The sequence below is a fragment of the Pieris rapae genome, chromosome 14 (assembly GCF_905147795.1).
Source record: "Pieris rapae chromosome 14, ilPieRapa1.1, whole genome shotgun sequence".
In the NCBI taxonomy this organism is placed as follows: domain Eukaryota; kingdom Metazoa; phylum Arthropoda; class Insecta; order Lepidoptera; family Pieridae; genus Pieris; species Pieris rapae.
The window spans coordinates 3276471-3299822 of NC_059522.1; the positions used below are offsets into that span (position 1 = coordinate 3276471).

Here is a 23352-nt window from a genome sequence, read left to right on the forward strand (position 1 = left end):
ATCAACTGTATATAATGTAGAGCACGAATTTTTTTAGTGTTTGTTTGTTTAGAAAATGGGCCGGCAAGGTTTAGCCGACTGACTGCGAGCGTATTCTGAGTAAAAAATAATACTTTAAATCTTTCATTTTGTGTGTGGTTATTAATTTATATTTTTAAGGCAACTATCGAAAAAACTACATGGAGTCTTTTACAGAGATTTGAAGAGGCTGTGAAATATAATTTAATAAAATATTTTGTGATCTATAAGGTACACGATGATATTATCAACATAAAGGATAGAGATGGGAAAAGTACTTAGAGAGTTAAAATACTTAGATTCCTTTTTATTTTAATCTAATATTTGAATGTAAACAATCACAAGTAAGGAACACAGTTACATTTACAGTAGATAAATGGTATATTATGAAATAAAAACGCCAAGTTTAAAAGGAAGTTTTATTTTAATGAAAATTAAATTAAACATTACATCAGTAATATTGTTACATACAAATTATTTCCAAATCCAAATATTTATCAAATCACAGTATATATAATACAAAACATTTATATGTAATTTATTATTTATGTCACATTTTGCAGTTTAGGCAAGCAAAGGTTAAACTAATTAATAAATTAAATCTAAACAAAACTAAGAAAGTTTCTTTCTAAAAATATATGCAACTACTATTAAAATAAATCATAAGTACAATTATTTCAAGCAGTTAAAACTTAACTCTACAACATTAATAAATACGTGTGGTAAGTATAAAATGACTAAATTGGATATTTATATTAATATCCCCTTTACCTATAAATGCCGCTCATTTAGCTAGCAGAAGTTTAGAGATGTTTAATAGTACAACTTTAGAGGTGGAATTTTAGGGTTATCCAGATCACCTATCACCAATTCAATGCCTCAGATTTGTTTACTCATGCAATCTAATTGTGCATGTGTTGGTTTCATGTTTTCTTAATTAAATCGCACTTGTCTCGCGAAAATCTCTCCACATACATCAGCGGTACACTTAGTAGTCCCAGTTCCAGTCCCGCCCTCACTCTCAGTCTCCGTATCAGAATCAAACTCCGAAATAACAGGCGATCTCCGTCCGTTCGAAGGACGCCTAACTCCAACTTCAGTTGTTAAAATCTCTTTAATAATATCGTCAGACGCCTGCATAGATTGCATCTCCAGTCTATTTTTGTTCCGCAACTGTTTCGCCCTATTCCTGATATCGGCCAGAAATCCTGTGGTTAATTCTACACTTTCTTGCGAATCATTTTGAGGGCAGAGGTCGTTTAAGGATTGCGTTAGGTCGTTCGTCGATCCTTTTGAAATGGTCGCTAAGGACTCGAGCGAAGCCCCAATACTTTTAAAGGCAGCCATCCCTTCCACTATTGACACTTGGTATCCATTATCTGTTTTGGAACTTATTATTATTCCGTTTGGAGCTCTCCCGATAAGCATTGGGTCTTTGACTTTGTAGTTAAATATTTCTGGTGCATAGCAAGAGGATCCAGAAGATGCCATGGATGTTGTATCACAGGTGCAAGGTGGGGATTTGTAAGCTTCTTCTGTTAGGTATATTATGGTGACTCTATCTTCTCCCACTGCATATAGGAATGGACTGACGAACTCCCAGCTTCGGATTGCGGGACTCCACTTTGGCTCCTCGTTGCGAGATCTTCTACCGTTCTCATCCACGAAGACGCCGCATTCTGCGTAACACAGTAGGATTTCCACTGGATTCTCTTTGATTAGTATTATCGCTTTGGGTGGTAGATGTTTCTTGGCTGCCGCAGAAACTGTGAGGTCGTCCATGGCAAAGGTTTCTAGCGCGCCTGCGGGTAGTTTAAGTTTGAGAGGCTTTTCGCCGGCGATGTAAACTGTTCTCGAGGTTAGAAGTATGGATTCTGCGGGTCGATCTATGGTCAGAGAGCGGATAACTTTGAACTCGGCTTCCGATGCTTCGTATCTCAGAAGGAATACGCGTCTACCACACGCTATCGCCGCGCAGATATCACTTTCCGCGTCTCCTGAGATTGTCTGTAACGAGAATGAAAATTATAAAATATTTAATAAATCAATCGGAGTACAAACTCAGACTGTTGTTTGAGCCTTCAAATGTATACTATCTGTTATCCAAACCAAACATGTACCTATGAAGAAACTATACAATAAATCGACATTGCTACAAGCATATTTCTAGACAAAATAAGACCTTGTCCTCAACATGTTTACAGAAGTATATTTATAATAAAAACTCACTTGTATCAGATGCGGCCTGCCATCAATCATCATACGCTTCACAGTCAAGCTCGGTCTAAGAGTGCTTGCTCTTCGTAATGCCGAACCCACACTCAATAATCCCGCGTGAACAACACATTCACCGCAAACGAGGATCGCCCGTCCACTGCACTGAGCGAGACAGGATACGGTTTCAATAGCGCTATCTCCCTCCCACTCTATACGTACTGGTCCGCGAAGAGAGCGCAGGCCTTTTGGATGACCTGTAATAAAATGGGATTATATAATTAAAAATTTGTTAAAAGTAAGTACGATTTTGCTTTACAACTCTCATTAATTCCTGAAAAGCTTTAAGAATATCCCGTGTTATAAAAATTAAAAATAAAACAGACTAAGAAACGAAACAAATTCTCTCGACGCAGATAGATGACTTAGGATGAAGATGGAAGGTTCAAAATGATTATATATAGAACAATTATTACAATTGACTTACCAATAGCAATCACATTAGGCGCGACATAGAGCGCAGAAGTGGGGGCATTATCCATGTCCGCAAGTGACGCAGGCGCATACCCCGAATGTACTACTGGAGACGTCAGGCGTGACACCCACTCATTACGCTCCGGTATACTTGTACACACCACTGTGCATGTATCCCCGCCCGCTACTGCGTGCTCTAGGCGTAGCTATAACGTACATCAAAATTTGCAACTGTTTATTCTGCTAAACACACAATTTTTTGGAAAAGTAATAACGATTTTAAAATAAATATTAAAGATTGTAGATGTTGTCGTGATCTAAGTGCCAGTGTGAAATGGACCTTATGTGTGTACCAAGAAGAAGAAGAAGGTAGACCTAAAATCTAATCATATTTTCTTTACAATTAAAAGATCCTTGGAAATAAATAATCGGGTGATCTCAAAGTTAACGTATACTCACAGTAAACGCTCTGTTAGCCTCATTGTGCGGCAAGTCAAGTGCGTTCGTGGCATGAAGGTGCGCCCGCAACTCTCTCTGACCGTTGGTGAGTACGAGCGCAGCATCGCAGTATCGAGCGATCATGCGTTCGCGACTACCGTCATTCCTAAAAGATAAAGATTTATGCGATTTAGGGCCTGTTTCACAATGTATGGATAAAGTGCCAATAAGCTATGCAACACATAAATTAATCGAAATATAAAAAGTTCCGAATGAGATACTTGGTATTTCATGACAAATAGCGCTATCTGACAGTCGTGAAACGCAAAAATACTGTTTATCCTACAAATAAGTAATAAATAGCTTATTTGGAACTTATCCGGACATTGTGAAACAGACTCTTAGAATACAATTTTGACCATTCATACGTACGGACGTTTAGCTATCGACGTCCAATAAAGCATATATGGTTTTTTCATATCATAATAATATGTGAAAAAGGAGAAAATTGAGATAATACATATATGTATTATGTATATAACTTTTATGATGCATTAGGTACATATGAAATAAAACATGTCTTGAAAAACTGATATAGGAAATAGGAACGCAAATCTGTAGTTATAAACATAAGCACATGCCTGTCTACTCTGAAATATTTTTTAACCAATGAAAATAAATTTTAAAAATTTACAAAATACAATCTACATTGCCATGGATTTCAATTTATAAATATAATAAGAATTATTTTATAATAAAGGACATTAAAATATCAGTAAATTTATATATACATGACATTTATGTAAAAGGATTTAATTACTACGTAAATATAGTATAAAACTTACCAAATAACAAGCAAAGAATCCTTTTCAGGTGGATCGGACTCATGATTCAGATCAAAACTCATTGTTCTGTAATAGAAAAATAAAAGTAAACATCGTTATTATTATATTAGCAATTATGACTGTATACTATTATCTCAGTTAACCAAAAAATGTAAAACAGCAGATACTTCCATGAAAAAAACTTGACTATTTTACTTAATTCACACTTCGTTGCAAAGAAACACAAATAACACAATATATAAATATTACAAGGAATGCAACGGGCGGCCTTATCGCTAATATCTCTTCCAGGCAACATAGTAACTTTTAAACGGATACATAGGGCCACGACTAAATACATTTAAAAGAAGTCAACGCTTCGAGTGCTTAATAGCAAACGCAGTTAGCAAAGTTTGAATTTGGGTTTAATCTTATATAACAAATACGGAAGGTCTATTTGAATAGTAAATAATCTTAAGCTTGACTTTATTGCATGCGGCTATACAAGTATTAATATTATTTTCATGGATAAATGTAACATAGGACTCCTACCAAGAAATTAAATCACGAATCAAAATGGCCCGGGCTTTTTTTCATAAACTGAAAAAAAAGCACCATGTTGTCGCCACATGAGTATCAATCTGAGAATCCGTTTCTTACACTGTTAGATCTGGCTGGTAGCATACAACGGCTGTGATGCATTGATTATTAAAAAAACGGTTCCTCGCTTTTGATAAGCTTTTGAGATGTGGTGTTATCGTCGCATGGACCTAGAGATGACTGAAAGAGAAAAAATACGGAAAGTCGCTTTGGATTTGGACCCGTTTTGCGTCATCCTCTATACGACTTGTAACTCATAAAGATGAATAAAATTCAAGGCAAGACAGACTGAAAAGGCAGAATTCGTGGTTGCGGAACGTACAAAAATGAACCGGCATCACATCCGCCGAAGAACTTTTTAGACTAGCGCAAGATACCAGAGTGTCCATGGGCGGCGGTATCACTTAACATCAGGTGAGCCTCCTGCCCGTTTGCCCCTTGTTCTATAAAAAAAATCAACTTAACTAAAAAGAAGAAATATTCTTAACTTACGCATTTGCAATTTTCTTTGGTTTAACTTCAGATCTCTCTCTTCGTGGCGTAGGTGGAAAACTGTAAAGAGATAGATGATTAGAGAGTTAATATATAATTTTTACAAATAATTTTTAAGTAGTCAACTTACTTTGCTGAAATATTAGCTGCCGACAACTTTGCTCTTAATCTTTCTACTTCTTCCCGTAGTTCTCTGAAATAAATAGTTTTCAATTATAGTAGTGCTATATATAGCAACTATTCATATATGAAACAAATATACATATATAAATAATTTGCGTAAAAAATATAACAATTTTTAGATTTGTTAAACCAATATACAACATAACCATGATTTCAACATAGTTCTTATTACAGTAATTATTTACAGTTTACTTAGACCCTTGTGTAGAAGAGTCGCAAAAGATAGAGAAGAGTGGAAAGGGTTAGAGCAGGCCTTTGACAAGAGGCACACTGAACTCCGAGATATACTGGAGTGAAAATATATAAAGTGACTTTCGAAGAGTTAGGGAATTAAAAGTCTATATAATTATTATAGACTCTTGTGTACTTCATTATCAGATGGCCTTGTATACTATAAAGACTATCAACCAAATAAAGAAAAGTGTAGTGTATAATTTAATTAACAAATTTATTATTATTGTTTACCTATTAACTCTGAGTAAAGGCGGCGAGGCGGCCGTGCGGCGACCCGAACGGCCAAATAGTTTGTTGCTTAACGAACACTTCTTCCGGCCAGCTTCCTCAACTTTGGCCTGAAATATATATAGTGTTACTTCGTGATGTATTTATGAGAGAAATAATCTTAGAGTAAAGGTAAAATGTAGACCAACACAAAAAATCAACACAGGACGTAAATAATATATTTTACATTATGTTTATGTTTTTTTTCTATTCAATTAGTCGATCATATACAACAAGATGGCGTTATCCTATTTTGGGAATAAAATAAAAACTTTATCATGCGGAATAGGATAGGATTCCTACTGTTTGCTGTTTAAATACCTAACGATCTGGGAACATTACATAAAAAGGACGTTTGAAGGACTTGATTGAAAAACATTAAAAAACTTGAAACATACAAAAATTACGGCTTTAAATCTGAATTATTACATAAACTAATTTACCTGTAAAAAGTCAATAAGCTTGGCCTGCTGACGTATAGTAGCATCGGCTTTGGTCTCTCTGGTGCGCCACCACGCGCCTGCTGCTTCATGAGCTTCGCTAGCCGCATTTGCCTCTTCCTGTTAATTAAATGCCAGACCAGTAATTAAGTATGGACTGTAAATTGAGAATAATCCCTTTTAAGCCGATGTACAATTGTGTCAAGAGTAACATATTACTATGTACCCTGTATTGTGTCTGGTAAAGGGCAGCAATATCTACGATTGTTTTGTAATTGTATATGTTTTTGTATACAGGAATCAAACTCATGCTCGCAGTTAATTAATTATCACCGATGCTATTTAAATTGAATCTGAAGAGGACTGTACTATAATAGTGAGATATTAATTACTATATACATAATTAAGGACGATTCTAAACCATTATTAATTGTATCATACGTAAATAAAAAAATCCAAGTAGATTCTAAACCATTATTAATTGTATCATACGTAAATAATAAATCCAAGTAGATTCTAAACCATTATTAATTGTATCATACGTAAATAAAAAAATCCAAGTAGATTCTAAACCATTATTAATTGTATCATACGTAAATAAAAAATCCAAGTAGATTATAAACCATTATTAATTGTATCATACGTAAATAAAAAATCCAAGTAGATTATAAACCATTATTAATTGTATCATACGTAAATAAAAAAATCCAAGTAGATTCTAAACCATTATTAATTGTATCATACGTAAATAAAAAAATGCAAGTAGATTCTAAACCATTATTAATTGTATCATACGTAAATAAAAAAATCCAAGTAGATTCTAAACCATTATTAATTGTATCATACGTAAATAAAAAATCCAAGTAGATTCTAAACCATTATTAATTGTATCATACGTTTAAAAAATCCAAGTATTATTACCTGTGCAGCATCAAGATTGGCCTGCAGTGCGAGCGCGCGTGCGTGATCATTAAGCGCACGCGTGCGTAGAGCCGTACTCTCTTCTTGCAAATCGCGCAAGCGACGAGCGGCTGACGTCAACGCGGCCTCGTGACCTGCGCAGGCGCTTTCTAGTTCTGCTACACGGGACTCCAGATCCGATACTAGCACTTCTCTGTTTTCTAGACGATCCTGTAAATATTTTAGAAGTTGTTATATCAGATACATTAAAGAAACGGCAGTTGGTACATGGCAGAGAGTGGCACAATGCAGAGAGGAATGGCGGGATTTGGAGAAGGCCTTTGCCAAAAAAGGGCACACAGATGCACCAGAATTAGATTAAAATGAAATTTTGTTTAAATGTATACAAAATATATAATGTAAAAGGTATCTGAATAAAGGCTATTATTATTATTATATCAGATAAAAAAAGATTCCTCTCAGATAGATTTGACACAACTACTCGTAGGCTTAATTATTATATGTGTATTAAAATATTTAATACTGTTTTTTGTTTCGCATGCTTCTCACATCAACATCAACGATGCGAGTTTTGTATCGCGCAGCCCGGACATACAAAGACCAATATTAAAGCCTCGACTTGTTTAATATAATTAATAATTGTTATTGTTTAAATAAATAAACACACATAATCAGTACTTGTTAATTATACATATTTTATATTAGCTGTAGTGTAGCTGACACACTTGATGAAAACGAATTTCGGTTCATTATTTAATTAATTTATGAATTGTTGGATGGCAATGATTGATTGATTGATGATGATTTTATGACTAGTTTCATTGTTTATAGTATAGTAATTATAATAAGTTTCATTTGTCTTTAGTACAGTTGCACGTCCCGTGGTAAGAATAACCTACAAATAACGTCCTTTACAAGATTGCCTGGATTACTTATCTATTATAATCACTTCTATTATTTACACGATTACATGGAGTGCTGTGAATCGACTTTTTATGTTATACACAAGTAGTTTTTATATATATTTTAACCAGATATCAAGTTGCATATCGTAACAAACGAGACATTTAAAATTCTGAGAAAAATGAGATGAATGTATAACCTCTTAATAGAATAAGAAATCGCTTACCTTTAGGAAATCGATCTGCGCGTTCGCCTGTTCAAGTTGTTCCCTGGCTTCGTCTTCTCGCTGCGAGGCCAGGCTGATAGTGAGGGCTTTCTCAGCATTTTGCCGTTCAGCCTCGGCTACGCGACAACGACATGTCTCTAACTCCGTACGCAGTCGTAGCATCTCACTCTATAAATATAAAGTACACATTAATTAGAATTACTAACTTAAATACTAAAAATATTGTAAAATTTATTTACCAATAAATAAATAATAAATTTACTTTTTCCGTGATTTTATAGATGTAACGATAATATAATTTGGTTTGATCGAATATACGCACTGCGTTTGCGTGTATCATAACTTATATCTAAAAATATATGGTAAATGGAACTTTGACTTAAGTAAATATAATCTACGATTGGACTGAAACATAGGCATATATGAATATAGTAATTTAGGTCTCTTCTATTTACCTCGAGATCCTTGTTCTTCAGCTCATGTAAGTCGGCGAGTTTCTCAAGGTCCGTCAACTGCTCTTCCAATAGGCCACACGCTTCTTGCAGAGCTTTATTATTCTGTAAAGTTAAATCGGATATAAACTAGATTCCCATAGGAAAATAATATAACCTATTAAACACCAAAGATAATTTTAATCAAATCAAAATATCTTTATTCACATAGGTAAACTTTTACACTTATGAACGTTAAGAAAAACAAATTAAATTAATGTTCAACAGTTCGCAAGTCAAGGGCGTAGAGCGGGTAAGAAGAACTGACTAATCTTTTGTGCAATCCTACACATTTCAATAACAAAATATTTAAACACCCACCTATCAAATTATATTAAACACATTTAAAAGTTTAAAAACAAACGCATTCGATGCGCACGATTGTTATTGTATTCAAACATTTCATTAATACACAAGGATATTGCCTATATACTCACAGCCGACAAATAAGCATGTAAGGCTGAAAGAGACGCATCTATTGCATTACAGCGGCCCCTTAATAAATCACTAAGTAATGCCACCTTCATACGTTGTAAGGAACGTCCACGTATACGCAAATACATTGGCTTAGGCCACACTGCCGGCTTTCCGAAACGTCGAAAATCATCCATAATTTTATAAAACCTTTTTAAAGCATCATTTATAATTATTCGAATCTCAAAAAAAAAACCGAAAAACCTATTACTAGATATGAGAAGTTAAGATACAAAATCTCTTGTCGTAGACGGCTGCCGAATTGAAACTAAATACAACTCAAACGGCATTGGAGAAGGTTGTATAAATTTCTTCATACAATGAATTGATAAATATCAACAAAGACGTCATGAAAAATATAAACAATAAACAATGGTTGGTTTTTAACTATTGTATTATCCTATGATCAGTAAATAATTTTAGGCCTGGTTTTTAATTCCAAGTATTTTTTTAATTGTTTCATTTGAGCCTCTGCAATTATTTTAATTGATGTTACAATTAATGTAAAAGTATTACTGTACTTTAAGGAATTGGTAAGTCAAACGAATATCAAAAAAAAATGGTTTAATTAGTTTTTTTGCAACTGCAAAAAGTTAGATTTCTAAGGGTTTTCAGAGCGCTCTTCTTATTCCTATTATTTTTTACGCACAACGAACCAAATTGGCGTTTAATTGCGGAAACTGAGTCCACAGTACAAACTCCCATTATCTTTTCCACACAGTATGAACTCTTACCATAATTAATTCATTGTTCTGCATTCGTAACGGAGCCAGTTCATCACGAAGTTGGCCTCTCTCCCGAGCTGATAATTCTTCTTGCTCTTCAGCATGCATCCTCCGTTTTTCACTGTACTGTACTTCACTACGCAACTTGCGGATATCATTTCGAGACCTTAAATGTTAACAAAATTATACATCTAAACTCCAAGTACAACGGCCTTATTACTAATAAGCAATGTTAACGAGAGATATTACAACACAAACACAAAAAAATACGAAGAACATTCATATGCACTTGTTTGGGCAAATTATGATAAATATTGAGTTTTTTCAGGTCTCAGCCATTTGTAGTTCAAAATATATATTTTTTTAATTATTAGTTATTACACACACGCGTGTGAAGATTTATGTACGCGGAATCGACAAAGTTAATACCTACATTTGTATTAATGAATTTTAGTATTTTATTAATCGAATTGATAAACATACTTTTTTAACTTACCTATCAACTTCCGCTTGAAGTATGTCATGAGTCTTCTGGATCTTTTCTAACTGTTCCTTATATTTCTCCATATCCTTTTTCGCTTGCTCGTACTGCGGTTTCAATGTCGCTATCTCTTTCTCTAGCTTGCCCGCTTTTTCTTCAGCAGTTTTGCGTCCTTGTGATAAGGTTGCTATTCGCTCTTCCGCGCGTTTTAAATCACGCGCAGTTACTTTAGCGTCCAGAGAAAGATCGTTGAATTCTTTTTCCTAAAAACATATATTTTTACTTTTACCATATATCGTTTTGATAATAGTAACTGTCAAATAACTATTAAGACTTGTGTAATATATATTTTTTAATCCCACATTAAATATCGTATTAATCGTGCTGACTCCTAAAGATTAAATAAATAAATTACAAATAATATTACTTACTACATTTCGAACTCTTTATATATGAGATGTATAAAGTATATTTAATATTGGAATTTATATTTCATTTAAATTCATTAAAGCTATATATATATATCATTAAATTTATTGTACCTTCCTCCATCTCGCAAGATTGGCACTTCTGGCCTCTTGACGTAGAGTCGCAATTTCATCGGCGCGTGCCTGAAAAAAATGTAGTGTTTATGTTAATAGACAGAACAATAGACAGAAAAATAAAAAGTAAAGTATACAAACCTGTAACTGCGCTTCTGCCCTTTCCAACTGTTCCTTTAATACCGAAACATGCACATTAAGCTGACAATCCACTACACTCTCCGTATCGCTTCTTGTATCACATCTAATGTCACCATCGGATGTATTGGTGGCTGCGTTAGCATTAACATCATTAGCATGAGCCGTGCATCTTACACAGGCTCGGTTCTCCATAGCACTGACTTCGCGCTCGAGTTGTCGAACCAACTGTTCTAGGGTTGTAACCTATGGATAACGATAATTTAAATATACTAATATTTATACTACAAACAACATTTATATATATATATAATAATATTTTATTTTTATTGTACATATATGCTTTAATTATATAGCATTCACTCAAATTGCGTAATAATCATTAATAATTACGTAGTACTTGCAAGGAGTTTTAAATGTTAGACGTAAATTTTTATTTAAAATCGCCGAATTTTTATTGGATAGTACACAATGGTACTTACTCTTTGTTATTCAGAAAAATTTACACAAAACGAATAATCAAGTCACATTTCAATTATTATCGAAACAGAAGGTGCTCCCAGTACGTCCCAAAATGAACTCATTACCGGATCTATCAGATGGTTATTAGAAATATTTATATTAGATCGCTAATGAGGGATGTTTAATCATTAGGGGTGATTAATTGTTTGTTGACAAAGTAAATAGTCATTACAGATATTGAATAAGTCTTCTATTCTTACTTTGAATAAGATCTTGATACGACTTTAAACCCAACTTTACGTAGCAACAACAGATTATATTCCTTCTCATTATTTTTTTATTCTTACAAATCTGATTAAGATTTTATAGTGTTCGTTTCTTTATTCTTCTTCTGTGTTCTTCTTTATGTATCTAACATGTAAAAATGTTACATATTCTATGTTAGATGTACATTTATTTCTCACAAATATGCTTCTTTTATATACGAGGTGAAAATACTTTTATGAATCTCCTGCTCCCGAAACTAGCAAGGGTATGTGGTATTCCACCCATACCATTTCTTATATTCACGACACATTGTTATATATTTTATACGAAAAATAATATCTTAACATTTTTGACATAATTTGAGAACACTCAAGAGTAATAATATAAGAAACTTACATGTAATTGCAACATGTTTCCGATTGAACTCAATTACAATAATGTTATCCATAATAGCATTTCCCGACTACACTTAAGTACTACGAAAAGAGAATTAAAGAGGCTGTGTTGTTATGCTAGCTTCTATGTAACTATATAGTGTTGATCGAACGTTATCTGTCGCGAGATAATTTATCAAATTCATATCTCAACGTAAAGTACTACATCTTAAATTGCACAAGTGCATCTTATCTTATTCAAAATTGTCAATAATTTTTCTTGATGTGAGTTTAGATAACGACATAATATATTTTTTGTAAATATATGTTATGCGCTGTGCACATTAATATACCTCAATTATTTATAAAGAGTTCCAATAAACGTGCCTTAAAAGCAGAGAAGGTTAGCGTCGACTAGCCTTTGTAATATGTACTATAAGACTCAGAAATGTATATAAATAATTGTTAAAGCGATTCTGTTAAATTCAAATAATAACGAAGAATTAATTTTAAAACGCGATCTTATGAATAACAAAAGAATTTTATACAAGCTTTGAAAATAACATTGACGTTCCGTTTTACGCATCAAATTATAACTTCTTTAATTTATTTCATTTAATTTTTATATACTACACCAATTTCTCGTTTGCTCCGAGAATTACACAGTTTTTATTAGTTGAAATCTCATAATATTTTTTTCCTAATAACTCACCTTTTCTCTATGTCTAGCGTCTTCGCGCATTGCGGACGCGGCCTTCGCTTCCGCCGCCTCAAGTCGTTGCTGAAGACGAGATTCCGTCCTACTGCTCAGTTCTTCTAACGATACCTCGCGTTTCGCCGCTTCAGAAATTCCACGTTCTAATTCCTTTTCGAAATAAAGAATATCTTTGTTTATTTATATTAGGATAAGCTTGTTGTTTCAGGATTGTCGGGAATACCTTTTTTTCTAAAACAGATATAAATTTATATCTGTGGCACTGTATCTCAACATCACTTGGAATTGCATGGTAGGTGAATTCAAAATTCATATCGTAATTGATATTTTACGGGATTCAGAATAATAATGTAGGGATCTGTATTGATTTCACGCTAAGCTGGAATTACCTTCTTAATATATATAAATCTCCTATGTTTGTCCACGATGGACTCCTAAACTACTTAACCGATTTTAAATTAAATTGGCACACCATGAGCAGTCTGGTCCAACTTAAGAGATAGGATAGCTTAGATCTTTTATTATAGTCGCAATTTCATTTTATTGCAAATTATTTATTTATTATTTTATACAATTCTAACAGATGGCGCTGTGTTAAAAGTACCAACGTTTCACATAAACTATCTACCTTTCACATCAGTTCTCCTACCGTTTCCCTTGAATAGCTTAATACTACTACTATAACAAAAACCTTAGCCAGAGAAACGCTTGGCTGAGTCTGCTAGTTATCCTACATATAAGTAGCTAACAAAAGTATAAATAGTAAGTAAATATCCCTGTTACACAAAATAGCAAAAATAACTTAATCCTAAATGTTTAGTACATAAGTCATATTTTAAATAATGTAACGTCTATTTCTCACCTGAACCTGCGCTTCAAATGAAGTTGCTCTCATTTTCTCCTGCGCATACTGAACTTGGAGCTCATTTAGTTCATGTTTGGTTGCCTCAGCTATACGATCTTTTTCGCGAGTTGAATTCTATAATGAAAAACAAATATGAAAATTAAAAATAAATTATCTAAAATATCTTGAGATAATCCGATCTATATATGAACTGTATAATAATGAACAATATATTACTAAAACTTATCTAGAGAATTAAAATAAACTTCACATATTTTTATAATACTTAGGTAATATATGTGGTTTGAATCTTTGCGAAACAATGTTTCGTAATCATAGGAAATGATAAACGTAAATATTTATCCAGATATGTTTTTTACATACCTGAGATTGTTCAAGACATTCGCGGACATATTCCAATTCTCCTCGTAGGTCATTTATGTCACTATTGGCTGCTGCGAGACGCTCTTCAAGCGCTATTTTGGCTCGCTGTTCCCGCGCAAGGTTAGCTTCAGCGGCGACTAAACGCGCCGTATCTACGTCACTACCGCTTATTGTTTGGCGACGTAATGCACGCTCTTTCGCTATAGTATCCTACAATTCGACAAAATTTGTCTTTAAAAGGTATCCTATTTCAATAATTCGTAACTTTGTGCAATCCATATACTATTTGACTAAAACTACAACGATATTTTTATATGTTAAAGCTTCTGGGAATATAGCTATATACAAATTCAGGTGCCGGGATGGCCGGCCAAAATCACAATCGTGTATTGCAATCGCATATTGAACATAGACAATTGTTCAAACTGTAGCAATTAAAGTTACAGAAATAACAATTAATCATCTTTCAAATGCATTCTACTTTACTTTTAAATGTATTTATTCGTTTATTTTATTGCATTACATTAAAAGCACTAAACAAATGAATCGGACTAGGGATGCGGTCCCAACAAGCAACTCTAAAAAAGAAAATAAATATAATGTAATACTATGGGAAATGTAAAAGAAATACTACGGAAGAACTAGTTAACATAACAAAATATATAATAACATAATAAAAAATAATAAATTTTAACAACCTTTATTCAAAATTAAGCCTACTTCGATCAAGGGTATATATATTACGTATTTTATTTATGGTATTTCTACTATATGTTTACTGCTACATTAACACAGAACTCACTATTGGCTTGACATTGATTTCTGTAAGCCACCTATGGCGCAACTCTTGCACGTTATGTATGACATCCTGAGAAACGTTTCTACAATTTAGTGAACGAAATACGAGTGTAATATTTTCCAAACATTTATGTATTTTTGAAATACTTATCTTGGCATTAGTCTCAAGAAAAAGTCAATATATATAAATGAATTTAGGTGATATATTCTTTAAACTCACAATAATAGGTGAATACAAATAGGCGAGGTAAGGAAATGTGTAAGTATCAAGTGTCCCCAGAGATTGAACTTGACTAAATATTTCATTTCCATTATACATTAAAATGTTTAAAGAACTTTATTTCTCATTACAAAAACAGAAGTATTTTATTTACATGAGAAACTTAATAAACTTAACTTATTATTTTTTTATTATTTTTTCTATTTTTTTTTATTTTTTTTTTTCAATGTTTTTTGAACTATACTATCAAATTACCTTATAGTGTTTATGCTGCGATCGGGCCGTATCCGCCGCGGCTACTGCGCTTGCGCATTCGTTCTGTAATTCCTGTACTTTTGCCTCAAGCCGTTCCATGTCTTCCTTTAACATATTCCTTTCACTTAGCAATTCATTAGCTTGGGCTTTTGCTGCTCTAATTTCTGCATTGCTGCGTTCTTTTACACCAGAACATAGTTCTTGGTTAGTTCTCTCTAGGGCCATTCGTTCTTCTTTCTCGACCTCGATCTGCCGCTCTAAACGTCTATTGGAAAAAATTGGATACTTTATATTACATAAATAAAAAATTATAATTTATAATTGTGGTAATCATATTAGAGATTTCTGAAAAAAGTAATGCACAACACAGCGCCGCTACTCTGTAACTGTATTACATCTTTAGTGCGACAAATATTGATTAACTCAATCGATTAGTTGTTTAATGGAATCGCTATTAATGCGCAGACAAGCGACCCAGGTATGTGGTTAGTGCAGGCACTACTCCTACACATAAAAAGATTTTTAACTGTATATCACACGTAGTCACTGAAGCATCACGCTGACCATAAGAAGCAGAAAAAGAATTCCTTAGTAATGAAGAGGTAAATAAAGTTCATTTTCGTCAAAACTTAAATCTTCAACAAAGCAATTTGAGTCTTATATACAAAACTGGTTGCGAGGAAAACTATAATTACCGTGAACCAACTTCACAACAATTACTTAAGTTACTTATAACTATTATTAAGACAACAAACTTACTTGTTCTGCAATGATAGTGCCGTGATATCAGCTTGTAGACGTGCACGTACACGTTCCGCTTCATCTTCGGTTTCTCTGCGTGCGCGTTCAACTGCCTCACTGATCGCACACTCAGCCGACGCGAGCTTGGTTTGAAGAGAGGTTATTTCTTTGGCGCGAATTGTTGCCAACTTTTCGGCCGATCTAACAAATATACACGTTATATAGGTGTGAAATAATTATATGTAATTATAAAAAGAATTATCATGGACACACCTCTACTTCCACGCTAATCATATAATCTAATCATATAATCTAAAAATGGATTTATAATAAGGCGCTATTAAAGAATATTGCAGTATGCCAAAATGCTATGGAGCATTCCATTCTTCGATTGAAACTTATATACGTTAAAAACGTTGTGATACAAACATAAAAGAAGACATACAAAAAAGTTAAAGTGGAAATAGGCCGGTCAAGAAGACTCCTAAGAGAAGACGCCCACGAGTAACTTGGGAAGATGGAATAAAAGGGAAGCGGGGCAGAAATTGAAAATTGTCGCGAGAAAAAGGGACTAGTAGAACAATTTGGAAGCCTTCACTCCATCGGAGGTCGAGTACTAGTGTACATAAATGACATGGACTTATTATAGTTTAGAGTAGTGAAGTACTCGAATATAGGCTATTTTTATTTTATACACGTTATTATTAATATACATATCCGTATTAAATGCGTAGATTATTATAACAAAATCCATATGAAGTAGTATCAAACAGTTTTTATCGATTGTCTATTATTCAAGAGGAGACATGTTTTAAAATAAATAACATCAATACAAAACTATTATTTTAAAAATCTAATTTAAATAAACTGCCATACGTCAGGTATACTATTCAAAGACATCTTTCCGGATGTAGTAGTAGATAGTAGTATAGGGCACGAAGCCGGATATACGTCTATACAATAATAACTTTAAAAGTAAAACAATATATCAGTACTTACTTGAACGTAGCCAAATCAATAGCGGTACTATCGTGTGAAGTCGTGAAACTGCTTAGAGTTTCTTCGCTATCGTCTGGTGCAATATACGAGTAGCCTGAAAATAAATACATTATAACCTCTTTACTACTATCATTTAATAACTAAACTAGCAACACTGACGAAATCGCGTGTGGTTATAAGATCCCACATTAACTTTTCTATGAAACTTATTTTATATTTGATTATGTTACACTCCACTCTCAAGAATTTTTACAAACAAATGATAGATATCCGATGCGATAATACAGAAATAACAATAGAGCTCATCAACAATGGACAATAATCAATATTTCTTTAGTTATATTTACTAGAACATTTGTGAAGCAAAATATATGTTGTTTGCTTTTATTTTCTTAACAGAATATTTATGAGAGTGTTTTAGACCGAGACTATTTGATACGGATATATCGGATATAACACAATGGTTATTAATTTAAATAACTATATATGTATATCATTTATATTCACACCAATAAAACTCTTATAAGTTCTCAAGTAATCGGGATTTAGATTGTAGGTCAATAATGTCTCACTTATAAATCGAAAATGTAACTAGAATTTGGGAATAGAGCGTAAACTTACCGACAAAAGGCAGTTGTCCATTGAAGGGCGGTCTTGTTCGAAAAGGCGTCGTACTGACCGGATGGTTTTGTTTTTCCGGCGTAGATAAGTATCGAGCGTCTTCTGGGCCGCGTACAGTTGGCACCCATGGCGGTACCTAATACAAATAAATATTGTTTAGATAAAGAATATTTTTGGGATGTATGGCACAATTTCAGTAGATACTGATTCCATATCACGAATATATCGAATTAACTTTAATTACTTAATTTTATTCTTTAGCTGGCATTGCTGCCTACTAATTCCAGGTTTACTAAACCTTTTTTAATAAAATAAAATGTTATCTTAACTTGTGCGTTTTTACTGTTTGTGATGAAAAGGGCCGTAATTAGTACTCGCTGTATAATCAGTTTTAAAGTAGAGCATCACACTTAATAAAATGGAATCATTCACTAACAAATAAAAGGTATATATAGACTCAGATATTGTGAAATTGTGCCCAGCCAAAAAGGTTTACCATCTCTGGCATGTCAAAAAATAATAACTATCAGAATTCTACGGAATTAAAAATCACGAGTATAGATTGTGGTGGTAGGTCTATCAGCTATCCCTGATTTACCTTCAATTTTCATGTCTAATTTAAAAAAAAATCACCGACGCTTGACCTGTTCAAGTACCTGGATGACCGAACCTTGCTCGGGATTTTTTTTAATAAGTTGTGTTTTTTGGAAATTTTATTTAATTACGAATTACATACTAATAAAATTATGAAATATGAATATAATTATCGAATAAAGATAATTATATTCATATTTAAGTTTTTATTTGACATATCTTATATCTTTAAACAAGCAATTCTATGTTTAAGTTAATAAAACACAAATAAAATGACAGAAATTTTCTAGAAATGTTTCCTAGCTAAATCGATTAATCGCTCCCGAAACCCACCGTATACTAAATTTCATAAAAATCGTTGGAGCCGATTCCGAGATTCCAATTATATATATATATATATATATATATACAAGAATTGCTCGTTTAAAGATATAAGATTCATAAGCATTCAAAAAGCATAGTTTTTCTTAAATTACCTGATCGCGTATAGCGGCAGCGTGTAATGCTATATGGCCAAGTGCCGGGTGCCGCAACGTATCCAGGTAGTTGAACCGTCTCGCGGGTTGAACCCGCAGTAATCCACTCACTAAGCCCCGCCACATCGTAGATGGATTGTTTGGTAGAGGGTCGAAGGGAGGCTCTCGGTTCGAATCCTGTTCATATCTAGAATAACATAGAGTTAAACATTTTGTCAACTGTTGTCCATTGAAATATAAGTTGAATAAAATGGGCAAACTATTGTTTTTCTACAACACTAACATAAAAACGCATGTTAATATAACCATTTAATAACTTTGACTTGTCTGGATTTGGATATCAACGATTTTATTTCAGTAGCCGGAGAAATGCGTCTACTTCACTACGTCACTTTGCTTTATCTAGTCTATACAAAACCAAAGTACAAAATCCTATTAAAATATTTTATTTTTCTTCTAAACTTTCCGGTCAGTGAGTATTATACAAAAATACGAATCATAATAATAAATATTCTTATAAATAAACTTACTTCTGTATATTGCTAAGGACTTGTGCAACAGAATCGTCATCGCTGGATGAGAACGGCCTTCTTAGCGTAACCAGTTCAAATGCTACCACACCTAGTGACCAATAATCACATGCCGACTGGAACAAGTAAACAAATATTAAAGCTAATTGTGGTATGAGGCGGATCAGGTTTCGCCGGTGAAACTGATATCACTTGCCTTGATAATGAAAAATCTACCATATGAATCTATGAAGTATAAATGCCAAAATTCAATTTTTCCGTAGCAAATAGTTTTTTAATTAAAACCTGTATATTAAAAATATATTTTGATTGCTTAAAACAAGTCTATACAAAAAAAAATAATCGCAAAATAATCTCAAAACTCAAAGACAGGTCAATTCCAGTAATTTTTATTTAAATTTATTCTTTGAACTCTCATGAAGCTTTTTATTGAGAAAAATTTAGTTTTTTCTATTCCGGAGAAGCAAAGTTTCTATTGGTAGCATAAATTTATATTCCATATATTGGTGTTTAGCTACTTAAAAAGTAGAATATGAAAAAAAATCATGTTAAAGCGAAACGAAGTTCGCAGGCGCAGATAAGAATAATTTCCCATTCCATAGTCAGTGACAAATAAAAATTTAGATTTTGAATTAATTTTTGTTTTAGCGACCAAAATAAGATCTCATACAATAAAATTAAATTGGCAATACACAAATACATGTCAATGTTAAGGGAAAAGTTGGATAACGAAAAACCATTTTTCCTACACTTTTGCTACAGAAAATAATTTGGTTAGTTTAACATCGTTATTGCTACATCTACATAAGCAACTAAATAAGTAACCGAGTTTCTAAGTTAGTACATTTTAAAATTAATTGTTTATACATGCTAAGCTTTTGTTTCCAAAATCTACTTCTATGTTAACTAACTAACTACATACTGAACCTATTAACATATGGGAAGTTGTTTACTATTTCTAAATCAATCATATTAGTTGTAACATCTTTTTCAAGAAGCCTTTTATAAACCTTTATAAAACTTTATAAAGGTTTATAAAATCTTATAAGAAATATCAGTCACTACCTCTTACATAGCAACTAGTTTCACAAATTAAAAATATTATCATTTAATATTGTACTTTATCCTGTACTTATTTTGTATCTTTAAACCAAGATAAAAGCACTCATTAATAGTAACATTTGTTAACATCTTTATAAGCAACTGTCCCAGTGTTATCAGGCTGTATCTATGCATAACCCACAAGCGCAGTAGTAATGTGGCAGTACTGCAGACAGACAGTGTGTGTGTGGCTTGCGCAGTCGGCAGCAGCGAGTAACTCCGGAGCTATGTAGTCAGCTGTACCTCCTGATACACAACCACCTTCAGATAGACGCGCACATGATCCAAAGTCTCCTAGCTTAATGTGGCCACACCTAAAATAACAGGAAAATATTTTAAATTAATTTTGTAAAGAGCAATAATCTCAAACTATCTCTTTGTCACATGTAAGACACATGAAAAGTGTAGTGTTTAAAAGATTGAAAATTAAGCTAAAACTTAGTTATGTTTTTATAAATAAAGTAACAATACCTATCAATTAATATGTTGGCTGGTTTAACATCTCGATGAACAAAGCCCATACCATGCAGCGCTTTGAGTGCATGAGCAACTTCAACAACATAAAATGCAGCATCTCTTTCTGATAGGGGATGACTGCAGCGAGATATGAACCCAGCTAAGTCTCCCCCGTTGCATAATTCCATCACAAGATATAAGTTGTTGTTGTCCTGAAAATATGTCAATTTTATGTTAATTCTTAATAAATATGATATACATATATATAAATTGCAAGGCTGTATAATTTGTGCAATTTTAAGGATTTCTACTTAATATTAGGGTAAGTATACATACTTGAAATGCATACTGCAGTTTTGGAATCCATTGGCCTGATGCTGAAGCTAAAATATCTCTCTCATCAGCTGCTCCTGAAACTTTTTTCCTTGCTTGCTCCTTACGAACACTTTTTAATGCATACACATCCCCTGTTTGTTTTTCACGTACCATCTATCATCAAAATAGATAACTTTTATAAAATCATTTAAATAATTAAAATTAAAATCATAAATAATTTATGCTTACATGTACTTCTCCAAAATGTCCTCTTCCAATAGTTTGCAATATTTCAAAATCAGACACACAAACACGAGCACTGCGGAGATCCGCTAAAGCACTTCGGTCTGAAAAACAATTCATTTTAATAACAAAGACTAAGACATTAACAAAAATATAATAGTTAGTGGCATATTTGGAGATAATTTGGATATTATGAAGAGACTGGTCTTTATAACTGTTACAAGAATAATCTGAGACAAAAGTTTCATGTACCATACAATCACACGTACCTAGTTAGCATGACACTGTTTACATATCTGTATGTATATGTAATCAATAAGGTTCATTTGGTAACCTTTTTGTTTCTACTGGAACTGAATTGACTAGTGGGTTATTTTATTATTAGTTATAAGATGAAAGAAAAGATTAAGTTTTAACTGTAGAATTTTCCTATTACATTAAATAATTATGTGGCAAAATAAAAAAGGAATTAAAGTAAAAATAAAGCTGATTTTGCAACCGCATATTTCATATACATAAATACATACATTGCTAGGGGAAAATAAAATAGTACAGGCATTATCATTTGATGCTTTTTGATCACATTCTTTAATATGTCAGGGTCATTGCCAACTGCAGCTGCTTGCCGCATGTACACACAAAGGTCATCATCACTTACATTTGTCGACGAAAACACGAACAAGATCATCTGCTTTTTTGACTGGATCTTCATTGCATTCATCATACAAAACGGTTAAACCATCTAATAGTGTTTCTCGGTCGACCTTTCTGCTCAATCTATTGGTACCACTTATCACTTTACCAGTTATTTGACGATTTAAACGAGTTACACGCACAGCAATGGCATCTTTTGAGGGCTCCATCGTTTTTATTAATTATCATAAACTCATATGCATGCTTTCTTTTATAGAATTGATTATTCTTTATTTAAAATTGCATTTCAAAGCAATCTTGATTACAATTTTTGAATGTTTTTAACTAACGTGACCGTTAAAATACTGCATACAAATTTAAATTTGAAATGATTGTGTCACTGTCACAGTCCTTTGTGACAGCTTTCAACAATATTAACAATCGACAACATAATTTTTGACTTGACGATACTGTCACTTTATAAACCTACTCCTCAATCCCCAGACAAAAATCAATAAAGAAATAGTTTTATAATTTTAGTTATTAAATTAGTTTATATTATTGCAAAATATAATAATTTTTTTACATAATATAAATTAATAATGTTCCTAAAATAAAAGATTTGCCATATCATACATAGATTATCATTCTTAAATATTATATAGGTACTTAGTCGAATTCTGTAGCAACCTCCTTTGTTGTACTTTTACGTTGATTTTATGTATTTTTAAATTTTGATAAATTACAGCTGATTAAAGCACCTAACACCTAATTTTATTTGTCTTTTGTTTAATTCAGTATACCTTGATATATATTACAAACTTAATAGGCGCTTGGCTTTCCAACCGTCAAATTATGATATAAGAGGACGAAAAAACCACTACGTTTATGGCAATAGATTTAACAACAGTTTGTTAATTGTTTTTACAAAGAAGATTTATAACAAATAGGGTTTTAATTAACACTTAAAGTCTTTAAACATAATAAATAATACATCTAGCTTTATAAACACATTTTTCGCTAAGCTAACCAGTAGCTAGGACTAAAAACCTAGTTTGGAAACTTAACATAATCTAGGCTGACGAATTACTGGGTACGACGATGACGTCATACCCTGAAACGTGCCAACGAAGATATTCTGGCCACTAGAGATGTACGAGTAAATAACTTCTCGACATTTGAAACGGGGTCTTCGGGCAGGCCGGTCAGTGGAAAGTAAGTGGTTTGTCCACTGGTCTC

The 23352-nt window shown here is 32.9% G+C and overlaps 1 protein-coding gene across 2 annotated transcripts; it reads right to left on the minus strand.

Annotated features, from left to right (window-relative positions):
* Window positions 1–532: 532 nt before the first annotated feature.
* On the minus strand, window positions 533–22476 carry LOC111004339 (citron Rho-interacting kinase). 2 transcript variants are annotated; one of them, XM_045631056.1, is made up of 30 exons: window positions 22139–22476; window positions 21487–21584; window positions 21259–21411; window positions 20938–21134; window positions 20645–20780; window positions 19366–19481; window positions 18836–19022; window positions 17766–17901; window positions 17145–17238; window positions 16164–16346; window positions 15405–15669; window positions 14132–14341; window positions 13766–13882; window positions 12901–13053; window positions 11089–11331; window positions 10948–11016; window positions 10421–10668; window positions 9934–10090; window positions 8690–8791; window positions 8235–8402; window positions 7106–7315; window positions 6188–6304; window positions 5709–5815; window positions 5191–5253; window positions 5061–5120; window positions 3990–4055; window positions 3166–3310; window positions 2720–2912; window positions 2248–2489; window positions 533–2025 (listed from the first exon to the last, which is right to left on the minus strand). In XM_045631056.1, exons 1-30 carry the CDS (start codon window positions 22341–22343, stop codon window positions 952–954), a joined length of 5514 nt encoding a protein of 1837 aa, XP_045487012.1. In that variant the 5' UTR covers window positions 22344–22476; the 3' UTR covers window positions 533–951. The 2 variants fall into 2 exon arrangements, with proteins under 2 accessions (XP_045487012.1, XP_022131029.2); XM_022275337.2 differs by having other exon boundaries at window positions 20609–20780.
* Between the last annotated feature and the right edge of the window lie 876 nt (window positions 22477–23352).

Excerpts from the sequence above, each read along its gene's own strand:
- LOC111004339 (XM_022275337.2), bottom strand. The coding sequence starts at position 22,343 with ATGGAGCCCTCAAAAGATGCCATTGCTGTGCGTGTAACTCGTTTAAAT. Across the intron at positions 14,342-15,404 it reads CGCAGCATAAACACTATAAG|GATACTATAGCGAAAGAGCG; the intron begins GTAATTTGATAG and ends GTCGAATTGTAG. Across the intron at positions 11,332-12,900 it reads ACGCTAGACATAGAGAAAAG|GTTACAACCCTAGAACAGTT; the intron begins GTGAGTTATTAG and ends CGTTATCCATAG.